Below are 24716 nucleotides of genomic sequence, written 5' to 3'. Positions count from 1 at the left end.
AAACAGTTGGCATTAGTTATTGGGTTTCCATATATAAAACAATGAATATTGTAAAAAGAGTACAGAGTAAAAACACAAGGGGAGTCAGGCTTTCATGATTAAAAGCCCATTTCACAGTCTGAGATTTCTTCCTCAATAGCCGGGTCATATAGCTATAGCGAGCTGTTGCAAGAATCACTAAAGGGGAGGAGGAATAGGTTAAAAGCAACATAGCAGAATGTAACGTGCGAGTGCCAGCATCTCTAAGAACCGGTTTTGAATACAAACGTCGTAGGCCTATTGAATTTTCACATAACAGATAGAAATGTGGAACAGTTTCTTTTGATTTCCCACTCATAGGACACAAATAAGATGCTACAATGTGCCACGCATAAGTCAGTGTGGCAACAGGAAAAATGCCCAACCTCAGGCGGGTGTACAAGTATCGCTGGAATGAAGGAGAAATATAATCTAAATAAGAGTTAAAACCAGGATCATCACTGTGCATGATATATACACGACTTAATTTGGACTTGGCAGCTTCTGCAATAAGATATTCCCTAGCTCTCCATTTAGCAGTGCTTTTGGCTCTAATCAAACCCGAACAGCAGCAGTCCCTGGGGGTTGCTCCACAGCATGCCCATATCAAGATAGTATAACATAGACTTGATGTGAGCAAACCATTTAAGTATTTTACCTCCACTTAGAGACATGATAGGTCAAAGCCTCCCTGCATTTCTCCAGACCTGGTTGGCACCAAACTCTTATCCAGAAGAATACTGGATTAAACATTGCCTGTGCGCCTATAGAAGTAATGCCTTATTCCAAAAGGGTCGGGTAGAGGTTAGCATACTTGGGGAGTAATAAAAGTTGTTTTAAGAATATATTTTCTTTCGAAATGAGTTTCCCAATCTTCGCATAAACCCAAAGTGTTGACCCATACAATACAGCTGGCAGGACTTGTTTGCTATAAAGGTCCAAGGCGGGCGACACAGCACCACTGCTGTGACTGACAAAATTGGACCTAACGGTGCCACTTAGTTTAGCCAGGTTAACTACTGCCTTGTCAACATGGGAAACCCAGCCAGGGTACTCCTGGAGCCTTATTAATCAAATTGAGCCACCTGTTTAATCATGACACCATCTACTTTTAACGGAACTGTCTTATGGTTTGGGCGATGGGGGACATCATTGATTTGGATTTGCCAGCATTCAGATTTAAACACAACTCAGTGCTTTTAGAAAGATGAATAGATCTAGATTTTTTTCTAGACTTTTGGGGTAGTTGAGATTAAAACCGCGCCATCCACATAGAAAAGTACTGGGTATTTATAAAAAGCCAATCTCAGACAGTTTTGGGCCCCGCTCAGCAGAGCATCAATTATCTCTTGAATATGAATATTGAAAAAGGAGCAGAGCAAGGACACAACCCTGTCTAACACCCAAGAACACATCAAAATGACTGGTTGTCTCACCACTCAGTCCATAGCACACACAGGCTTTTGTGTTTGAGTATAGTTTAGCAAAAATGTGAATCAAATTAGATGGGGAGGCGGGAGTCCTCTGGATGATTGAATTTGCCAGAGTTTTACCCTAGACACAGAATTAAAAGCTGTTCATAAATCAAGAAACACCTTATATAGATTCATTTTCTGGAGGGCTGTGTAATTCTGAATGATCAAAAACAGTATCAAACATTGATCCAGTGTGCCTCTGTTTGCCCTAAACCCTGCTTGAAGATCTGTGACCCGTCATTGAAGGTACTTTAGAATGATCTTTCCGAATAACTTAACCACGCCGTCTAGTAAAGATATCAAGCAGTAGTTCGCGGGATTGTCCATGCCACCTTTTTTATAAATCGGGACAATCGCCGTTATATGCCACAAATCTGGGGTAACCCCCAAAGTGAGAATGGCATTGAAAACTTTACATAAGACAGGGGCCCACATTTGAATCTCATTCTTGAAATGATCTTGGGGAATTAAGTTAGGGCCCTCTAATGACTTTCTAAAGGGGGCAGCCTCTTCTGGACGTACAACTGCCTCACGGATAACCTGCCTCGGCCCACAAGACTTACTTCCTTTCAACTCCAGCAGTCTTTTAGCAATACAGGTTATCTTTTGGAAATTCTTTACAAGCACCCAGCTCCCCTTCTCCAGCTTTCTCATACCTCTTCTGCCCCAGTAATTACCCAGAAGCTCTAGTGCCACTCGTTCAGCTATAGGCAACAATGCCACACTTATATCTGAGTCCTCTGACTGATTGACAACTTCACAGATTAGGTGGAGGGGCTTAAACATGTTTTGTTTCACTATGCAAATGGTTTGCGTCTCAGCTTGGGTACTGCTGCTTTTCTTCTTCACTACAATTACTTCATGAAATAAAGAATGTTAATGATATATTATACAAGATTCAGTCTTCAAAGTAAAAGCAGAATTAGGTATATGCAACTTTAAGGTAGAATTTTAAACTTAAAAGTATTGACTGAAATTGTATTCCTGTGCAGCATCAAGGAGACAACTTCTAACTTTCCTCGGGAAACACAATTGGTTGCACGCGACCGTTCTTTGATGTGCTTTTTACTCTTCCAAAACATTACTGTCACGATTTCGGCAGGAGTCGGTATGGTTTACACCTATACAATTAAGGACACACAACCACTCCGGTAATGTGAAAGAGTTCAACAATGGGTGTAACTGATTTTACTTTTATGCAAACACTGTAGCCTTCAGACTAACTGTGCATGTTAAATTTTCATTGTTAATAGTCAGTTTAGAATTAACAAACAGCTTCTGCTCGCCGTCAACTCTACGCGAGCCAATTTGGAGCTGGTTTCAGTTACCGGCAAAGCTTGTTGAGTGAAACTGAACACTGTGCTTCACTCACCGACTTCAGGGCCGCTGCGGTGCGGGTTGCTCTGTTTCCCGACTTCCCTGACCTCGGCTACTACTTCAGGCTCACTTGAGACCCACACCTTTCTCCAACACAGGTTTCTCTAGTCTGGTCACCTAAATTGGGAGTCTCCTTCACTCCCCTAACCGCTTACCTTGCCTTCTACCTCTGGCCTTAGGTTGCTGCACGACCCTGGCTGTGCAATCACAGTGACTCGTCTCACATGGGGAAAGCTTTACTTCCAGCACGTCTTCCTCTGCGCAGCCTCTGCAACACAGGTTTTCAGAACACAGGACCCTCTCAGAACTTGCAGGTGAAAGCTGCTGTCTCCACGTTCTGGCGTCCCTTCGGTGATCCCTCTCCCTCGTGAATTGCCAGCCTTGTGCTTCTCTTCTAATACTACTACTGCCAGCCTTCCAAATCCTGCTCCTTCCGTCTCTCCTTTTCTGTTGGAGCCTTTTATGCCCCACAGGCTTGACAACTGACTTCAGATGTGACCCATCAGTCTCAATTGCCTGACTTCTGCAATGGCTGTTAGGCTTAATTGCCTGACTATTACATCTACGTGCCTCTTCAGCCCTCTTCCTTGCCTCATTCCCTTTAGGATTCTGGGACATGTAGTTTGTTTCAACATAGTTAGTTTTTCCTTCTTTCTGGTTACTCATGAAGGTAGATTTAATTCCCTTCATATTTTTAACAGAGGGGGTGTGGGTCTTAACTTTTGTAGAGCAAGATGGTTTAGAGAAGTCATTTCCAAAACCCTTTGTAGTGCACCCTTGTTATTGAGGGTGGCATTTAGCTTTAACTACCAAAAAGTGTCTTTCTTTTGGTATTGTGTGCTTTGATGTTACAACCTTAGGGTACACAACCTTAGATTTAATAGAAGGTTGAGAGACATTAAAATGGCAATAAGCCATAACTTCTTTTGGCACAGTGGTAAGAGTCTCCCCTTTAGAGGAACATTACTGTGTCTCATCACATGGAATCCCCTCTCTACCCTGGACCCTGTCTCCACCCAAGTGATCCTCCTGCACTACACCACCCAGAGGGTTGGGGATCAGGAAGTGTCTGCCTTTCCCTGGCCACCCGGGAGGAGACTTGAGCAGGGTTTCAGTGAGGGATCCACAGGTTTCTTCACACTACCTGCAGGAGGAGCATGTGGGAAAAGACCAACTCCAGAGGGATAAGACAATACTCAATCAAAATAACCTAGTAACCATAATTTCCGATGACATACACGCACCTATACAACATACCTATATGGCCTATTGTGATAAACATAAAGAATATATAGGTATTCCCAGTCAATCACAGTATCTACCTTCACCATGCCCCCTTTATGTACTCGGACGAGGAAGAGCGACTGAGCAATTAAATTGATTAGTACCAGAAAACCAACACAGAGGTCTAGTCTATGTTAGCAAGGCCGGGAAGGTTAAATCTGACACAGCTGACAGAACAGAGAGAGAGACGCAGAAACAGAGTGAGCTGGTGACTGGTGCTGCTGCTGAGGAGAATGCTGAATGTAAGCAAAATGAAAGTAGAGCGATTGTGGCTGACACGAGAGGCATGCAGGAAAAGCAGAGCAAAGGAAGCCCACTGCTTGATTGCCAACAGCAGGGGGAGCCATCCGCTGCATGAACCGGCAACCCGAGGCCCACTCTGCTGACAGGACGTTACACCCAGTCAGCGAACCAGAGAAAGATGAACGATAAGCCTAGGGAAGCTGATTGGGTTACCCCAGCACCTGAAAGTGAATGCTGTGTTACAGAAATAGCGTAGCGCGAGGAAGGCAAAGCGAAGGCTTTGAGGAAATTCGTATCTTTGCAAATAATACAGATAAAGGGTCAGCGAACCACTGCATGAAAAGAGACGTTAATGTGAATGCAAATAATGTTGAAATGGGGGCAGTAGCCCCAAACCTGAGAGTGGTACAAAATGTGATAAAAGGTCATCAGTGACCCAATATTGGACAAATATATTATTGTGGATAAAAGAAAGAATCGTTAGAGAGGACACATGCCCTGGCAGGAGATTAAACCAGGAGTTATAAAGAAATTGAACTTGCATTATTGAAACAGTGATATCCTGGCAGGAGACTAAACCAGGAGTGAGAAAGAAAATAGACTTGAACCATGTGAAATAGCAACATCCTGGCAGGGAAGTTCACCAGGACTGGAACGCAAAGTGAACTTGGAAACATACAATTGTAAACAGGTATTGAAGGGAGGAAGTATAACCCTTTTTGGAGGATAAATGAGAACGTCATAAATATCCTGGTAAAGGGAGTATACCAGGAGTTTCAAGAAGAACCCTTTTAACCCAATGGAAATACAGAGTATGATAAAGTGAATCTGCATAATGATGGAGTGACTTTTTAATTACCAGAAGAAGTCTAGCAGAAGGGAAAACACCTTTCCTGTTGGAAGTTGTGTATTCTGTTTCTTTCTACACGTTAACCCTTTGTGTTTTGGAACTTGGAGAAAAGCTATGATTAATAGCTTATGTGAATCCCCTGGTGCGCATTATATCAAGTTTAGAATTTAAGGGTCAGTCTAGGGTTTGGAAACAGAATGGAGGGCACTCTTATTTTGGTTGAATATCCTGACACAGACCTTCCTTAGTTTTGATGAGGCAGGGAAACCCCTCGTAGAGGTAGGGATAGCTAGGATTTTCCCCAACCCTCTTATTCTTTTTGATAAATAAAAATATTTAACCAATACCCAACATGCCACTGTGTCCGAGTCTTACTCTTGATCCCTTACAGAATCTAATTTGGAAATAGGCCGTATTGAGGTTGGAATTCTGGATTGTCTGCGGCAAGCTTTTACTTAACTGTTTGATATCCATAATCTTCCCAAATTAAGGGACTCTACCATGTCATTTTTTTAGAATCGGAATGCTGTTTTTCCTTTTAGCTGACAAAGTGGAAAATGCTGCATGGAGCCTACGGGGTTAAGCTTCAGACAGATCATTTGTTGCTGGTGTGATCTCATGCTGATTTTTCATTGGCATTGATAGGGAGGCTCTGCACTGTAGCGGCAGCGGTCGGCAGTAGGTGGAAGCATGGTATCGGCAGGGAAGTAGGAAGGGAGTAACTATGTCATAGTGACTGTTTGACTGACACAGGATTGAACGAATGACTGTGAGGACGTATGACAGGACAGGGCAGCAGGATATGTTTGCGAGTAGAAGGTGTGAGTTAGTCTAAACAAGCAAACTTCTTTCAGGTGTGTGATGCTGCAAACAGAGTCCCTGACTGAGGGAGTCCCATTTAGGATTCCCAGATTCCCCCTCCTGTAGAGGGGAGAGTACAATTACATAATGACAGGAAAACTGACATTAGGTGGCTCAAGCCATAATTACATAGATCCCTGGATTGGCTCTAGCTCATGTGCTGAGTCACTCATGAAAGGCATTGGAAATCATTGTGGATTGCAGACAGACTCACTGATAAAACAGTAGAAGGTACTTGAAACAAATGTTTACCAGAAGTAGTGAAAAGAAAGTAGGGATGGAAAAAACCCAGTAACCAGGGTAAGTTTCCTTTGGCTTTGCCAAGTAGTTTAAGGAAGAGTGAAATTAGGATAGGGCTTAAGGTATAGTGAAGAGTGGGAGAGATGATCGGCAGCCAGTTAATTTTTAAAGTGCATCTATTTAGGTGTACTCTGGTGTGTATATGACATGGAGGGTTGCCCCACAGGCAGCTAATCAAAATCCCTGGCATCAAGGTGAGGCGGGGGAATCGGTCCTTGGATATCACTAGGATCATGGAAAGGGTCACCCCGCCGTTAACCCAGCTTCAGAACTCGCAACATCAAACAACCCTAAGCGCCTTGACACAGCCCAGGTGAAATAGGGAGGAGAGAAGGTAATGGGTCATTCTTTGTGAGAATTGCTTACAAATCCTAAACAAGGTAAACACTGTTAACAATAGGGCACATCACTAAGAAACTATAGCTGCACTATTGAGTCCTTGTTCCAGTGTGCATATGTGTCTGGCATTACTATGCAGTTGTTTATGTATTTATGACATTTGGAAAATGAAATAAGACATCATAATTCCCTGTTTTGTTATTGGGAACATTTGGATATGAGTAAGGGCAGCTTGTTAAGGTGACAGATGAGGGTCCTATTGCCTGGTAATCAGTAGGTGGGGGCACTTAATTACTCTGAATTAACATAAAAGTCAAGAGGAACTTATCTAGCCTGGGTGGGGGACCATGCATTAAATTTGCTCACCCCTCAGATCTTCTCTTGTGATCAGGTAGCACAAAGGCGCCCTGCAGAGGGGGCATGGTGGTGGAAAAAGGAAGCTAAAGGAGTCTGGTCCGGTAAACTCGCAGATTTACAGGGCATACGATCAGGATCTCTGTTCGAATTCCCAGAGATGCCTTTGCTCATCTAGTACTCCACATCAGCCAAGTGGCATGGAACTTTGAGTGCAATTGGCAATAAAATGATGTGTAGCTTTTGTCCAAATTATAATGAAGTAGTAATCTAGAACAAGTGTCATCAGTTTCATTCTTATCCCACAAGCTCTACATTCAGCTAACAGAACCAGAGTGCCTATCTGCAGTTTTGTACAAGAGGGTAACATTCAGCAACATGCTTGGTCAGTTGAATCTGACCTTTCCTTCTGTGGAAAATCTTGGGAGGGAGCCTTTCCTTGTTCGGCTATGGAGGTAAGCCGACTATGCAACATTCCCCCTAGGGGTGGCGGTAAGTGGGACCTCACAGGGGGAGACTGCCCTCCTGGGGACAAGGACTCCTGTTCCGATAAGGAACTCACTTTCCATCACAGTCGTAAACCCACTTTGGCAATATCAGTAGACAGAAAACCTGAATCTTCCTACATCTGCTATTGAAGAAGAGTGGGGATCATACAGGGACTCACCCTACTCGTCTGTCCCAGTGAGTGTGTATCTACTAAGAAGACTGAAATTCACACAGGGAAACATTATACTCCTCCCAGTGATTATATAAATAATCAGAAGAATGAGACCCTTTTCAGGAGCTCAATCTACTTGTCCCAGTGAATGGAAAGCTTATACAAGGAGTGAGGTGGGTCACTGGGTACATCACACAGATCCCAGTGTGAAGACAAGAATACAACCAGGGTTAATTAAGAAATAAGCCCCGAGCAGGGGGGGCATTACCACTTCAGGTAATGCCCCGGGGCCCATAGTTACGAAAGCCTGAACAGAAAAAAAAGTTTAAAAAATGGCTGCCTGGGAAGGGCAAACGAAGTCCGTTTTCCCTTTCCAGGCTTGAAAAAAGTAAACAAAAACATGGCCAACATGGAAACAGGAGAAGGGATTACAAGTAGTCCCTTCTCTCTTTCCATTGCACCCATTAAATAAAATAAACACAAAAAATGACTGCCTTAGAAAGGAGAGAAGGGACTACTTGTATTCCCTTCTTCTTTACTATGATGGCCTGTCGCAGACTGAAAGCGGACGCTCTGGGGACAGAAGTGTTCAGAAATTGGTGTTATGAAAAGAACAGTTTCCAACAATAGTGAAGAGGAGAAGAGTAATTAAAATATTCAGAGGCCCAAGCGCCTAGAGTGAGGAACTTGAGAGCACAAACAGACCTAAAGCAAGGGACGTGGAGAAATCCCTTGAAAGAACTGAGCAAACTGGTGCAAGAAATAGCGAGAAGCTATTAGAAGAATCTATACTGAGAAATACTTGCTGGCAGAGCAACCCCAGAAGGAGAAAGTCATTCTCCTGGTCTTAAATTATTTAGGATAAGTGGTAGGGTCAGTAAGGATTCGCTTTTGGACTGAGGACATTCTTACTTTGGACTATAGAAAAGACACGTTCCCTAGTTTAGTTGTGGTAGGCAGGGAAGCCCTTAGAATAGGGAAAGTTAGGCATGTTTCTATTGTTTTCAATAAACATCCTTTAAAATGGAAAATCTTGGTCTGCCTCCTTCTTATGACCTACCACACTTCCTTGCTGTTGAGTGCCAAAGAACCTTATAGAGGTTGTGACACAAACCTTATTCCCATATAGCCTTTCACTCTTCACCCGCAGATATTGCCTTGTCCCTAGTGATGCCTGGATGCTTTAGCAGGCACCTCACCCCTTCATACTTTATTGGTCTGAATTGTCAGTTGTCGATGTATGACTTTGCAATTCGCTAACCAGCATATACCAGCACAGGCCACGTCTTAAGTTTGCAGACACTTTCTAAATGTGATAATAGATTTTGTGGAAAAAAGCAGTGAAGAATCCCCACATGGATGCAGTTTTTTTTTTTTTTTAAAGAAACGCAATCTGTAAGAAGTCTTGAAAGGGCTATGGCTTTATTTGGTGAAAGACACATTATATTTTGCAGGTTTCATGAATTCGTTTTTCAGGCAGTTCTCTTGCTGCTGAACAGCTTCCTGAACAAGGGTTATTTTTATGTTAAAAAAGTGTGTAACTTAAAATGTGATCGCTTGATAAGGGTCATGTTTTCAAGGTCCCATACCACTTAAGCTTTTGCGGATGGGACCGGGGAGGAAGACACATAACTGAGAGTTTCTGTTGTGAATGTAACGTCACAGGTTCACTAGCGAGAATAGTGGTGAGTGGCATGTGGTATTCCGTATGATGGTTTGCTATTATGTGAATTGGCATAGGGGTTAAGATCAAGCAATGCTTTAAAAGTTGTTTTTGATGTAAGTTGGTTCCCTTGTGTGCCGCTGTTGATCCCCCTCAGCCCTCTCTCTGAAGCCTGTGGCAGAGCAGGAGGGGGTAGGAGGGTGCATAGGAGAGCATCATTTAGAGCTGTGAAATATTTAAAAAGGTTTCATCATTAAAGCAAGGATTATTAGACATGAACATTGAGTGTAACACCCTGTGTTTCCTTTCAAGATATGTATGGCAAGTATGTTTTATCTCAGTTTTATCTCAACTTTCAGATATGGAAGAGAACTAATCACTTATGGGTTTATTGTGTTGGCCTTGGAAAACAAAGTGCACTTTGTCTGGACATTGCTTTTCTCCCTAATACTTGAAGTATGAGAAACAACTGGAATAATTGTATTTTCTTTTTTCCTATTTATTTTACTCCAATGTGGAAAAAGATGATGCATTTTAATACAGTCCTTTGAAAAGGCATGCTGTCTTTACACAGATGTTTTACTGCATAACAGGTTTTTTTTTTTTGAATATTTTTATTATATTTTCAAAAGCAAACAAAACACATATTACAACTGTTTCAATACGCAAAAAACATCATTAGACCATCATATTTCCATTAGAACTCCCCAACTCCCCCCCCCCTTAAACTAGAGCCAATTTGCACATGTCTTCTACTGGAGCATTATCAGGTGGCACAATACTTAAGCGGTCATCACCCGAGTCCTCTGTTCCATTGTTGCCCTGGTAAGTATTTGCCATAGAGGCCACCAATTGCCGTCAGGCCAGCAGGGGCCCTACTTCCTCCTCGCCCCCCCTGGTGACCGCTTCAAACCAGACAACAGATTCAGCTTCCGCCCATTTCAAGAGGTCCGCCCACCATAGCTCCACCCTAGGTCTATGGGTCGCCTTCCAGCCCATTGCAATCCTGCGCTTTGCCAAAACATAAGCCAAGTCCTTCATCTTGCTCATGTGTTTTGAATGCCGGAGTCTAGGAAAAAAGCCCAAGCATGCATGACCAGGCCGATTCCACATCCAACACCACTCCCCCACCAGCTAGTTTCGTTTTAACCTCATCCCAGAAGCTGAGCATTTCCGGGCAAGCCCAAAACATGTATAGCAGCCCTGCATCCACCTCCCCACACCTCGGGCATTGCTGTGTAGCTGGTCCCCCAAACTTTGCAATCTTCCCGGGCGTCAGGTAAGCGCTATGAGTAACGTACAGTTGAAGTTGTTGGAATCTCGCATTCCGGGACACCTTTTTGTGGTACCTCTGAGCCCACACCCATTGCCCGTCTGTCATGGGTCCTCCCACCTCCTCTTCCTAATCCTGTCTTAATTGGAGCAACTCCTTCCCCGCCCTTACTCTCAGGAGCTCATATATCCTCGATATCTCGTGCCCGCCCTCTGATACATCATACATGGTTTCCAGGGAGGCATCAGGCTGCTCCACTAGCACTGTCTCGGGCCATCTTTCTCTGGTCTTTTTCACAAGCCTAGCGTAAGTTATATATTGGCCACCATGCACCCCCGTCTCTTCCTGCAACCTCTGAAAGTCCAATGCCTCCCCCTCCTGCCATATGTCTCCGAGGGTGGCCAGGCCTACCTGTTCCCAGTATCTCCGGACCGATTCGAGTAGTTGAGAGTCGCTCCCGCACAGTGCCACCAGTGGGGCCTGCTGGGAGTACGGCTCCAAATCCCCCATCATCCTCCAAGTCCTTTGCCAGATCTCCCAGCCCAGCCTCAGCAGCCGCCCCCTGCCCACCAGTTTGTCTCTACGCAACCACACCACTTCCTTCAAAAAGTATGGGGCTAAATCCCCACGCAGAAGCCTAGCCTCTGCCGAGTCTTCCGCCGAAAGCCACCTGGCTACATACAGCAGCTGCCCCGCCAGGTAATAGAGTTCAAAATTTGGCAGGCCTATACCCCCCTTGTCATACGGGTTCTGAAGCTTCCACAGGGCCACCCTGTTCCCCGTACAAAACCCCTGCACACGCTGTGAAGTTTCACAAATAGGCTTCTGGGTATTAAAAACGGGACATTCACGAAAAAGTGCAAGAGTCTAGGCAATACCACCATCTTGAGCAAGGCCGCTCTCCCCATCATAGTCAGGGGCAATCTAGCCCAAAACACCATGCTATTCTTGATCCCCTCTATCGCTCTTTCCGTGTTATGTTTGTGTTCCGCCTCGATCTTGTGGTAAATATTTACTCCCAAATACCTAAATGTCTCTGTCTGCCATGGTATTGGCAGGATAGGAAACCTCTGCGACGGGACATTCCTGTATCTGCCCAAAGGAAACAGACTAGACTTTCTGGGGTTCACCGATATGCCCGAAAGGGTGGCGTACCATTCCATTACCTCCAACACATACTGCAGATTTTCTTCCGGATAACGCAAGTTAAGAAGCATGTCATCCGCATATAGTGATATCAGGTGCCTACCACTGACAGTGCTTATTCCCACCTCCCCATATTGTTGTTGCAGCCATATCGCCAACGGCTCTAATGCCAGTATGTATAGTATGGGTGACCAGGGGCATCCCTGTCTGGTCCCCCTACTAAGTTGCCAGGTGTCTGAGACCGTGGACCCCGTTTTGACTCTCGCCATCGGGGCGCTGTATAGCAACTGGACCCACCTGAGGTATCCAGGTCCCATTCCGTATCCCCTCAGTACCGCTTTCAACCAGGGCCATTTTACCGAATCGAAGGCTTTGACCGCGTCTAACGACACTATGGCCAGCTCGCCCGTATCTTCCTCAGTTTGGTCAGTGATATGGTGTAGCCTCCTATGGTAATCGGTGATGTTCCTGCCTGGAACATATCCCGTCTGATCTGGGTGTATCAGCTTCCCAATAACCTTCTTCAACCTATTAGCCAGCACTGCAGTAAGTATTTTGCCGTCCTGGTTGAGCATGGACAACGGTCTGTAAGACCCGCACTCCACGGCCGGCTTACCTGTTTTCAAGAGTGGGATGATCACAGCTTCGCGGAGGGACAATGGGAGTTCTCCCTGCTCATAGGCCTCGTTGAAAGTGGCAAGCAGTGGCTGGAGCAGCTCCTGCTTATATGTTTTGTAAAACTCACTAGGCAACCCATCTGAACCATGTGCCTTGCATGTGGGCAGATTCTGAATCACCACCTCCAGCTCATCTGAGGTGACAGGTGCATCTAATTCTGCGCGTTCTAGGTCGTCCAGGGTGGGCAACTCTATGTCCTCCAATGTGTCCAGTATGTCTCGGCACATATCCTCCCCCGTGTCCTTGTACAAGTGTCTGTAAAACTTGAGGAACTCCTTGTTTACCCCATCTTGGGTGTTGCAAATGCAACCTCCCTCATCCCTAACCTCACTGATCACCGAGCGCGGGGTCGCACTCTTATACAGCCAGGCCAGCAATCTGCCTGGCTTGTCGCCCCCCGCATGTATCCTCTCCGTGTATTTCCTGTAATTGAGTCTGCACAGCCTATCCCAGAGTGCATTACAGGACACCCGTAGCTCTTTTATCATGGTTCTGTTATTATGGGCGGTGTTTTCACAACGCGTGAGATCTTCCAGCTCCCTTTCTGCTTCTTGGAGTTCCCTTTCTATACCCCCCTGGAGCCCTTTAGCCTTGGAGATGGCTACCCCACGCACCACCACTTTGAACGCTTCCCACAGAATGCCCACTGAACGTACGCTTCCCGTGTTTATATCAAAATATTCTTTGATGGCATCCCGCAGACCCTCCCGGAACCCCTCGTCCTGCAGCGCCTCGGTCCTGAGCCTCCATGTTGGGATCCGCGGTCTTGGGGGCTGGTGTCTCCACTCTACCACCAGGGGCGAGTGGTCAGATAATACTCGGGCCTTATATTCCGCTCCCACTATGTCTCCCACTATATCGGCCGTTACAAATATATAATCTAACCTTGTGTGCAAATCATGTGGCGCTGCGTATTGTGAATATTGCCTATCCACAGGGTGCAACCTCCTCCACACATCCTCTAGGCCTAGGTCTTTCAGTAATGTTCCCAGCGCTTTAGCCGCCGGCGCCGTTTTTCCTGCCCTGTCCATTGACCTATCCATCCTGGGATTCAGGGTACAATTAAAGTCCCCCATACCACCGTACCCCCTGCCAGGGGCCCAAGTTTACTGTAAAGGGTCCTAAAATAAGCCGCTGTGTCGTTATTGGGGACGTACAAGTTTATGATGTGCACTTCCCTGTTTTCTAGGAGGCCCGTTACCACCACCATCCTACCCTCCGGGTCTACCGTGAAGCCAAGCACCCCCGAAACGGCACATGCCGCGCCACCCAGGTGATGACCCCTCTAGCATACGCCGAGTATGCAGCACCTAAAACATTGCCCTTCCATTTCCTCCTGACCACCTCCAACTTCTCCCTAGTAAGGTGGGTCTCCTGCAGCAGGGCTATGTCTATGCACATCCTCTTTAAGTACAGCATCACTTTATTCCATTTCAGGTAGCTGTTGAGGCCCCGTACATTCCAGGTCACAACTTTGAGATTACCCAACGCCATCTATTCGGACTATCCCCATCCTAACCCTTCCTTTAATGCTAGTTCGTTTTCCGGCTCTCTCCCTACTATTTACAAACAAAACCCCCCTTCCCCATCCCCCAAATCTACACCACAGCACACACCCCTCCCCCCTCCCTACCAACCCCCAACAATTTCCCAGCTCCATCCCTGGATCTCAGGCCTACCCACGTCTGGACCTGCCTCGTATTCGAGAACAAGGACCCCGCAGGGCGTCACCAATCTAACGGTGACCTAACTAAGTATACTACTATTGGGTTCAGAGGGCGCTTCCAGGAGCTCCCAGTCATCTATTTTAGGAGAGGTGCATCCAACGGGACCCGCCGGCAGATACCATGACTTCCTCTCCACAAGCACAATACCATTCTATATTCCAGTCCCAGAGTCATGACTATGGCACCATGGGTGACCTCGCAACGTGCTACTTATCTCCAGCCGCTTTCGTCTGGACATCCGGTTCCTGCGGTCGACCCTGCATATCCAGCCAATCCATCGCTTCAGTCGGCGTCTCAAAGAAAAGGGATCTGTTCTTGTAAAACACCTTTAGCCTGGCGGGATAGAGCAACATGTAGCGATGGCCTGCTTCTCTGAGCCTCCTTTTCACTGATCCGAAGTTCATTCGACTACGCTGCACAAGGAACATGTAGTCCGGGTACGCCGTTATTTTCGCTGACCCCCTTTCTATCGTTCCTCCTTTCCGGAAAAATTCGAGAATCTTCTTGCGGTCACGATAATTCAAGATCTTCGCGATCAGCGGCCGCGGGGGGGCTCCTGGGGCCGGTCTCCCGGTCAAGTCCCTATGCGCCCTTTCAACCGCAAACCCCTGGGTCAACTCCCCGCCTGTAATCTCCTGCAAGAGCATGGTTTCGACGTATTCTGTGGGGTTCGATCCTTCCATCCGTTCTGGTACACCCACGATGCGAATGTTATTGCGTCTGGCGCGCCCTTCTGCTTGCTCTGCTCTGTCCTCCAGGTTGCCTACTCGTTGCACGAGGGCATGAAGCTCCTTAGCATGTGCAGCGCACGCTTCCGTGTTCGGGGCCAACTCCTTCTCCAGTGCCCCAGTGCGCTCCGCGATCGTTCGCACGTCCTGTCTCAGCAGGTTCACCTCTTCCTGGACCGCTCCGATCTTGAGGTCTAGGCCTTCCTGCAGCTCTTTCATGGCTAGGCCCAACTTCGTTTCCCAGGCCACCTTCAAGTCAGCAATTGCTGCCAGCACCTCCTGGATAGTGCCCGGTGGGTCCGCTGCCGCCGCAGGGGTCTCTTTACTTTTGCCCCCATCCGCGCCCGGGGGCGACTTGGCGTAGGCCTCCATCGTGGGCTGCTTGATCCGGGGTCTCACCACTTTGGAGGACATCCTGCCGCGTCAGTTGAACCCGATCCCGCCGTGCTTCTCCTATCACCACTGTTTGCGTGGTCACAGACCACCCACTGCTGTCCAAACCTGCGCTTGTCCACAGCACTCGCCCCGAGTGGGCTGTGGGCTGTGTCCTCCCACGTACTCGCGCACCCCCGGCGTTATGTTACCGGGCTCTGCCGTGTATGATCCCTGAACAGCGCTCCCCAGTCCCTTGGTGCCTCCTCTTTACAATCACAAAGTCATCCGTCGTGTGGGGTGGTCTAAACTATGGTGCTCCCGCTCCCATATTCCGAAAGGCCCCCGTGAGCACCAAAAAGGGGGGGCCCCAGTAGGCAGCAATGGGCCCACATAGGTCCAGATCAGCCCGTTCAGGAAGCCTGTGTCGATGCTCCAATATGCAGGCACAGCATCAGCAATCCAGTGCACACTTATCTGGTGTGCCGTGTATATGTTGGGCCCTTCCGTAGCACGGCCTCCACTGCGCCCAGTGTCTTCAAGGGGGGGCCCAGCGCACCCCCCGGTGCACACAAGTGCCCTCCTATCATGCGATTCAGCTCAAGGGCCTGCAGGGCACACGGAAGATCTGCCACTGTCCGTCGGCAGTTCTGACAGGGTTTTTTCTTTCCACACCCCCGAGCGAATACACAGTGCCAGGGGGCCCGCAGCAACAGCCGCTCCCGCGAGTTCGCCGCTAGCAGGGTCTGCGGCGACTTTGTTGCCAGTAAGGATCACGCTGGCCTTCCCCCCTGCACAGCAACAATGTATCTTCCTGGGTGCCAGTGGCGTTTAAGCAATTCCGCCACGGGCCCAGTCACCGCAGGCAGGTCGCTCAGCAGGATCTGGGCTGCATTGCAGCCCATGGGTCAATCCTGTCGTGGATGCCTGCAGCCTCCGACGTGCGCTCTCCCATCGCTCCTGCTCCGCTTCTCAGTCTGCCTTCGGGCGAAGAATGGAAAGTTCGCCGCGGGGGCCCTGCAGCTCCTAAGCACGCGACTGCAGCGGCGCCCCCGTGACTCCTGCCTTCTTCTTTGTTCTGGCCGCCATTTTGTCTGTGTCCCCGATCCGGGACCCGCGGCAACACAGTGGGAATAACTCGGTTTCCGAGCGTTCCCCACCCACCAAACCTTCAGCGAGTGGCACCACAATGTTCATACACTTGTGTGTCATTTTTCAGCGCCGGCTGGTCGCCGCACGCGCTCCATTTCCACAGGATCAGTTCAGGATCTACGGAGCTCCACGAAAGCACAGCCTCCTACATGGCCGTCCAGGCCACACCCCCACTGCATAACATGGTTATCTGCAGTAGCACTGATCGTGATGTCAGATGTATGAACCTAGTTTTGTAACAGCTCCAATAGCACAAAATGTCAGCCAGGTTTTTTAACACTTGATTCCTTCTGCAGCTTATATTGTTGAGAAATCAAAAAATCCTATGACAACATACGTGTGTCACAGACTCCCTGCATCCCTTTACCCATGTGCATGGCCACTAAATCAAGGCACAAATGGAATCTGTGGGTTTGCATATTTTCAGTAAAAGGTCAGAATAACATCATTATCTAAGAGATGTATGATTGGGAACATTTTTTGTCAACCTAAGACGTAACTCTCTTATGGATGTTCAGGATTCACAGATGCATTTCCTCAGTGCCTCATTGGTTTGATGTAGTTGGCATGTGTTAAAAGTAGAGTTTCAGGGGTTAGAGGAGTATTGGTGTCGGGACCGCCGGACCTCTGCGCACCTCCTTTTGGTGTTGGTAGTTATTTAGCCTGCCGCCTGGCACATGGTTTGTCCTGGGAGCCACTCCTAGGTTCCCGATTGATTTGGTAATTGGTGGGGTGGACAAACCTTAGTCAGTAGTTGGCGCTGGCTGGATTTGATGGTCCAAATTGTTAGAAGATCTAATAGTAATAGTCCAGTCCTTGAGTCAGGTGAGTTGTGGTTTTATTAGTGTTGAAACAACATAGGTATTTATCTTTTTCCGTGCCAAGTTGGTGAAAACAAAGAACAGCCGACGCGCGTTTCAACCGAAGTCTTTATCAAGGCAAAGCAAGGTGGCAGCAGACTCGCGGTAGAGCTGGTGGCCCTGGTTGGGGTACCAGTGCGGCTGGTTAGCCTGGTCCGGGGGCGGGATCGGCGCTGCGTTGTGGATGGGTCCGACGACAGGACTGTGTGTTAAAAGTAGTGGGCACAAACAGTGACTCTTAACAAAAGGCCTTGCAGACAAAATCATGTTCACAGTGATGCTACCTTAAGACATGCTCCTAATATTTATGACTGACCTCTCTGAATCGACAACGTACCTTGTTGCTCTATCACAACTTCGATCATCTTTAGTGTGTGCTTGCTCTAGAAACGATTGAATCATATTGTTGGGGTATGTTCGCAAGTCTGATTTGTTTTGTACACTTATTGGTATCTTTTGAAGGAATGTCAGAAACATGTATTTGTCTATATTTACACACAGAATTCGGTACTCACAGGCAGGGAAAGGTGGAAGAAGAATAGGTTGCGTTGAGGCAAATAGTGCACTCAATGTGCTATAAAAAGCCCTCGTTAAATGTTATTTCAGGTTCCCTGTGTACAGCTTTACACATATTCATGTCTGTTGATATTGGTACTTTTATTACTGTTTGTTTTGTGAAAGTGTTCTTGCAAACAAAAGCCCTGTGTGCATATCATCTATCTTTTTGTTTACTATTTTAATATTTTTTCTCAAACATGTATCTGCTTTGTTGACTTGATCTTCTCTCTTATCCTTTTAGGTCCAGTTTCTGGTGGATCATGGGGCTATGATTGAACATGTGGACTATAGCGGCATGCGTCCCCTTGACCGGGCTGTAGGATGTCGCAACACTTCAGTTGTGGTCACTCTTTTGAAGAAAGGAGCTAAGATAGGTAGGATAGAAAGGGCCCTCTTTTTTCTACCCTTTGAATAATGTCAAACCCAAACTATCCCTCGTGTGATCAACATCTTGTTCTGTAAACAAGACCGTTGTGTTGCGTTTGTGGTTGTTCCTTAGTTTTTGCATCATATCCGATGCCTCTACATTTTTCATATTCCATGAAACCTGGCCCATTCATGATGTTGTAACTTTCAGATGAATGAATTGCTGAAATGTTATTCTCCTGGGAATGCATCTTTTGATTTGGGATCCACTTTCCATCTGAGATGCTGTACCGTTTGGTGTACAGGATAGACACACAGGGCCTGATTCACAGAGTGTTTCCCAATAGGGTTTTGCCTTTATAAAATGCTTCTGTGAATTAGGCCTATAGTGTTTGAAAGATCTCAATGATGTGTGTGTGTCAGAGCAAAGCTCCGGTTTAGTAAGAGATGCTGTGTGTCAATGCAGTCAAAGGGCGTAAGTCATAGCTCCCTAGATGATCATCATTCCCTGAAGATATTTTACATTACATTCCGGTAACCCAGAAGCACATTAGTGTCCTGTACTCACAGAAACAAGAGGTTGCCAGACCCCGATGAAGTTAAACATTCCCAAACACTTTATACAAATTGAAAATTCCAGAGTTTAGTGCATCTCAAGGACTGTGCAATCAGATTAATCAAAATATAACCTTTATTGCAAAGTAAAAAATTTGCTCAGTCTCAATACTGCATCATAATATCTTATAACTTTAGAATTTACGAGTGGCAAGAAAAACCTAAATAGCCGGAATAGTGGCAAAGGCCAGGAATAGAGCTTTCAACATGCAATGATTTAGTGGACAATTGCTGCGGTCCGAAGAGCCAGAGGAAATGATTTCCAGAGTCTTGGTGCTCCACTTGATAAATAATACAAGTGTCTGAGTTTAGGGACTGTCCACCACCTTAAAGACCTCTGAATACCAGTGCATTTTCTTGTTCCAACTAGTGAGGGCCTTAGAACCTGTCTGACATTTGTGTTTGTAGAGGTGTTTCTTTACTTTGTTTTTAAATGTCTTTGATAGTTCTCAATCAATGGGTCTGCTTCAAATGGCTAAGCTTGCGAACCCTCCTGGTGGGTTGTGAAGATCTGAGAACACTTTCAATGTGACCAAAAGCGCTCATCAAATAGAAACGCCTTATAACAGCATCTTTAGGACTGAGCATTCTGTCTAGTAAGGCACATCCGAATGCTGTGCTCTCAGGTGATCGTTTTGTTTGTCATATGTTTAAACAGCATTGGGCTTCGAATCTCTGAACAACGTTCTAGGTAGTTTATTTCAAAAAAAGGAATTCTTGTCCCCCTAAAATAGTTGTTTTCACATGTTAGTTATCAGTCGTTTTGCAGTCTTTGCTGTTAAAGAAGTGTTTTAGGTGTCATGGGATTATGGTAGTGTCAGGTAGGCATTCAGAGTGTCTTTTCTTTGACCGACAGAAAATCATGACATTGACAACCACACTTACTGTGAAGTTAGAGCGGAAGTTGATGGGCAGCTAAGGGTCTGAAGGTAAGGCTGGGTCCATTTAATTTAATACTGCCTCTGAGGCGGCCCTATATCATTCACAACTGCATAATTCTAGAAGTTGTCAGTTCTCCTTCTGTCTTCAATTTTAGATTGCATTACTGTCAACCACAGTTTGACAGTCCCAGTTGGAGAGGATGGAACATGAATCTGGTGTATAGCCTTGATTTGTGCTTTGTCTCCATCCGTCAGATATCGACATTGGGTTGGTAGTGAGATCTTAAGTAGGCATTTCAAGTGGTTAGGATAGGAAACCAAGAATTGTGCGTAGGGTGTCTGTGCTGATCAGTGGCTTAATGCACTGCATTGTTCTCAACATCCATTCCACAAAAGCTAGAGCAATGGTGAAGTTGCTACCAAGGTTATTGAGATTTTTTAGCAGCAGCTGAGTAACCTGCCACAGCAAAGCCACAACACTGCTCGGTTCAGTCAGTCACAAAGCACCATCTCAGCGGGGAAAGGGTCGCCAGTGCCATCAGATATGACAGGAAATTGCAAAAGTTCACTCAATACAGGGTACTTCCAACACTACTTTGACATCACAGTTTGAAGTTCATAAATCTGCTTCCAGTGGTCTCACCCTGGGATGTAAAGCTACCAGAGTTATAGCTAGAGCAAGAGAATGTCTGTAATCGGGAAGAGAACTGACAACACAGAATAAATTCAAGCTCTGTTTTAATAATACTAAGGTATCTATGTTAGCAACTTATTGCACATTTTAGATTTGTCAACAAACTTCAAAATCAGATGTTCAGCATGATGATGCTCAGCAGTTAATTGTAGTACTATTTCCAGGAGCCTAATTTTCCATTCACTGTAGACCTTCTGGACTTCCATGTACTACTAATATCAGTTGTCAAAGATGGCCTCAAGAATACACAAACCTTTTGAGTAGGGTCTCACTAGGGGGCGGCACTCCCTCGCTTGTCTCCCGTGGGCTTTTGCCTCCCCTGCACAGGCATCCCTAAATCCCAAGGTGGTCACTAGAGATCGATAACCGCTACTATCTAAAATGTGACTAGCTAATGTTGACGACCTAAAGGCAGTTGCCTTATCCCTCTTACTCCCTCTGGGATTCCTAGGTGGATCCTAACCTGGGGTCCCACAAAAAGAATGGTCTCAAGAAGTGGTGCCTTCCAGTCACCCAGGTCTCGCTCTTGCACTCCTCTCCCTGATCTTTCATTCCCTTCCCTTCCTCCTACTCTCCTTCCCTTTCTCTGTATCTCTTCTTTCTCTCCCTCTCTCTCAACCGCTGATGTTCTTCTTTTATTATTTGTATTATTAATGGAGAAGCAATGGAGCGCTTTACAGAGGTAAAAAACAATACAGATACACAACAGAGTGCTTTACAGAGGTAACAGAACAGATAAACAGAAGGTGCACAGAGGAGGGTACACAGCTGTACAGGGTGGTGGTGAGTAGAGAGGCGGAGAGGGGCAGACGGCGTCTAGCGAGTCAGGCGGCGCGGGCAGGGTGACGTGATTGCCTGGTTGTTGAGGAGGAGAGATTCATTGAAGAGGTGGGTCTTGAGTTTTTTCTGAATATTAGGAGCGTGGGGGGGGGGGAGTCTGATGCTGATAGGGAGGAGGTTCCATAGTCTTGGGGCGTAGGTAGAGAAGGCTTGTTTTCTGGTCCTTGCCTTTTTGGAGCAGCAGATTTCAAGTCTGTGCATGTTCTGGTTTGCTCTAGCACTTTCAAGTGTCCTCTGTGCGCTAGACTTAATTACCAATATCTTAGACCAAATAACCAAACTGACACAAGGAAGATGGTAAAATACTGCTTTAATAACAATGAAAGAAAGCTGGGAGATGTACAGCTATCAAAACAGATGCGTGCATATTCGCACCTCTTCTTGTTTATACAGAGTTTATATACTTTTTCATACGTCATTTATGATGTCATCCTATGTGGCATTTTGCAAAGCCTACGAACGGGAGGGATTGGATTAGGGGAACATGTCTACTTATAGAATCATATAAGTGTTAATATCTCATTGGCTGCCCCTTGTCTGCGGGACACACCCTGAGCTACTTCTACATATGTAGTATACTGATTATAGCAGAGAATATGGCAGCAGTTTGGTAACTGCAACATTGTATGTAGAGGTGCGTGGCAGGCTTTGATTGGTTGGCAACCCCATGTAACCGTGGATTTTCGGCGTGTTTAGCAGATCATGAGTAGAAATTAAACCGAGGTGCTCGGGATCTGTCAATTAATTCCTTGTTTTCCCAATTAGTCGTTCGTATGTCATCGACCCGACCCTTAGCCCAAGTCATTCTGTTTGTAGTTGACCTCGTAGTCTGCTCACTGTTCTGGAACATTTGAGAGAGTATGATAAGACCACTATTGCCATCTGGGTTATTAATGAAGAGCCTTTGTTTTCGATTTCTGAGTCACGTTTTGGGAGACCATGATTTTGTCAATTTAGCCTCTTATTTAGGATTATTTGATTTGATTAAACAGGGTGCCATTACGGGTGCTGGCCTTTAGAGACTTGCTCACTCCAACTCACATAAGCTTTTGCCCTTGTGATTGTTCAACACTTGGCCCTTGGAAATGTCCTTGTCTCTCCTAATCTTATCAGAAATATGTCTTATGCACATGGTCCGTTCCTTCGACTCCCTTTGTGCCTTGCACCCATCTCTCAACATATCCTCCTTGATCCCAGGCCAAGGTACTGCCTTATTTTGCACACAAAAACAGCTTCTTCATCAGTTCTTGAATTTGCAATCTTAGGCTCGTCTTTTGAGGTAACAGGGTGGATTCTTAACACAGGCCGTCGTCCATTTTCTTCCAACGATTGTCCTAAACGCTGTATGTATACAAGTTTCTAAGTAAGTACCTTTTCTACCTTGCATTACAATGTGTTTACAGTTATTGGTCAGTTTGTTATTTCTTCTTCTTATATTCACGATTACTTTATCTTTAGGTCCATGCTTCTCTTCGTGCTTCAGTTACATTGTAAGTTTTAAGTATGTTCATATTGTTTCGACATAGGTTCATAAATCTTCTTTATGACCTCATTCTGTTGTCTTCAGACTTTACTTAGAGTTCATCCATATCACTCATAACCGCATTCTGGCATCTTGGTAGTGGGCACCCTTCCTGGTAGCATCCTTCTGCTTCTACGTGAGGGTATAATCTGAATAGTTTCCTGAGTGCATATCATCTTTCATACACTTGACGCAGTATAGGAATGTTGCATGGATTCATGAATGGGTTCCCAATTGTAGCTCTTCATCTGCTACTCCAATAGGATGGTGGTGAGGGAGCGAGGACCAGAGGAGAGGCATCCACCTGCTCCTCTACACTGGCTTCTGGTGGTGCGCTGTCCACCGGAGATGCTGAGTTTCTCTGCGAGGTAGCTGGGTGAATTGAGTGTGACTGCCTGACAGATGATGCAGCAAGACTTGAAGGTGATGTGGTCATATCTGCATAGACCCTTGAGGTGTACGGCCGTGTGTAGGACACTTCTTAGGGGCACAAGGGAAGGTGACTCAGGCCTTCGAAGAGGGCATTGTCCCCATCCAGGTGGGAAAGGACCAGTGCTTGAACAGTGGATCTAAGGCTGTACAGAGAGAGGAAGGGCTTTACTTTTCGCAGGAGGGAGAGCTGATACCAAGCTGTCTGAGTTTTATTAGCTACGTGTTTCTTGAGGGAGAGGTGTTTGTCGATGTGGAACCTGAGGATCTTGGCGCAGGACGTGAGCTATTCTGTCTACTGCTGCTCTCTTGCTCTCTTCTGCTCTCCACCCCTTCTCTATTACTTTTCCCCACCTTCTACTCTCCACTTTACTCCCACTATATTCTCCTTTCACTATACATTACATTCCATGCATCCTTCTCTCACAGTCGCCCACCTTTTACTCTCTCATTGTCACTCAGCCGCACTTACTCTCCTACACTCCCACTTAGTCTCACCCACTCACCTTAATCACCATGCACGCAATATCACACCCAAGTGCCACTTTCTCTCAACCAATACCTCACCTTGCACACTCTCTCTGTAACCTTCATCCCCACTCTACTGCACTGTCCTTCCTCCATTTAGTCTCATTGTGGCCCTTCTACTCAATTGATCTCAACCAAACTGCCCTGTACCCGGCATCTCCTTCATACTCCTCCTTTCACTTCCATTGTTCCTGGTGACAACCTGGTTCCCACATGCCCACCCACCTTGTTCTTTCTCCCAGGATGCTTCATACAGGTGCAAGGCTTTAAAGCGCCTCTTCGGTCCTGCCCCTTCTCAAAAGTGGACACAACAAAAACAGTCCACTTCAAAGTTCTATTTGCAGGTTCTTAATCCCCCCTGTTCGCAGGTCTGCAGCGCTTTCTGCTCAGCTGCCTTGTTGTTCACCACCTGTTCCCTCAATGGTGGATTGTGCCTCCCCTCCTACATTGCAAGGACTTCCTGGCTCTGGAGTCCTGGAAGAGAAGAAAGAAAATAATGGCCAGAACAGAGCATAGCAGGTATGATGTGGTAAATTGTACTTGCCAATTGTAGCCAGGCACAAGTAGAAGCAACAGAGACAGGGACCCTCCCAACTCCCTCACGCCACCCCTGGGATAGGACTGGTTCTGGCAAACACCCTACTAGGCCTACCTACCCAGGTTGATAGGGGGACTCATTCCCCCTTGACAGGGTCAGTTCTCTGAACCTGCCACACAGTGCACAGAAAGTGTCTCTAGGTTTTTAGTAGGATTAGCACTTGAATTTAACATGGTTTGTTTTAGTCTCAAGTCATACCATGATTCTCTGTAAGTTTAGCAAAATATTTACTGGTTCCCAAGAGATTGAAAGCATTCCTAGGACGAGTGTTTGATTCATTAGTGGTGAGGGATATGTTGGGCCTTATTGCATTTTGTATCTACG

At 46.2% G+C, this 24716-nt stretch overlaps 1 protein-coding gene across 6 annotated transcripts in view; it reads left to right on the top strand.

Moving 5' to 3' along the window:
- Positions 1-24716, top strand: part of TANC2 (tetratricopeptide repeat, ankyrin repeat and coiled-coil containing 2) — a 3436361-nt gene that overhangs the window by 3243482 nt on the left and 168163 nt on the right. For all 6 annotated transcript variants that reach the window (XM_069634135.1, XM_069634134.1, XM_069634133.1 and 3 more), the window contains one exon: positions 18161-18293. In XM_069634135.1, the coding sequence (XP_069490236.1) occupies positions 18161-18293 (133 nt within the window). The remainder of the gene's footprint in view (positions 1-18160; positions 18294-24716) is intronic.

The sequence above is a fragment of the Ambystoma mexicanum genome, chromosome 13 (assembly GCF_040938575.1).
Source record: "Ambystoma mexicanum isolate Mex_15411 chromosome 13, UKY_AmexF1_1, whole genome shotgun sequence".
In the NCBI taxonomy this organism is placed as follows: Eukaryota; Metazoa; Chordata; class Amphibia; order Caudata; family Ambystomatidae; genus Ambystoma; species Ambystoma mexicanum.
Note: the sequence above shows the minus strand (reverse complement) of the source record. Positions and strands in the feature narration are given on the sequence as shown.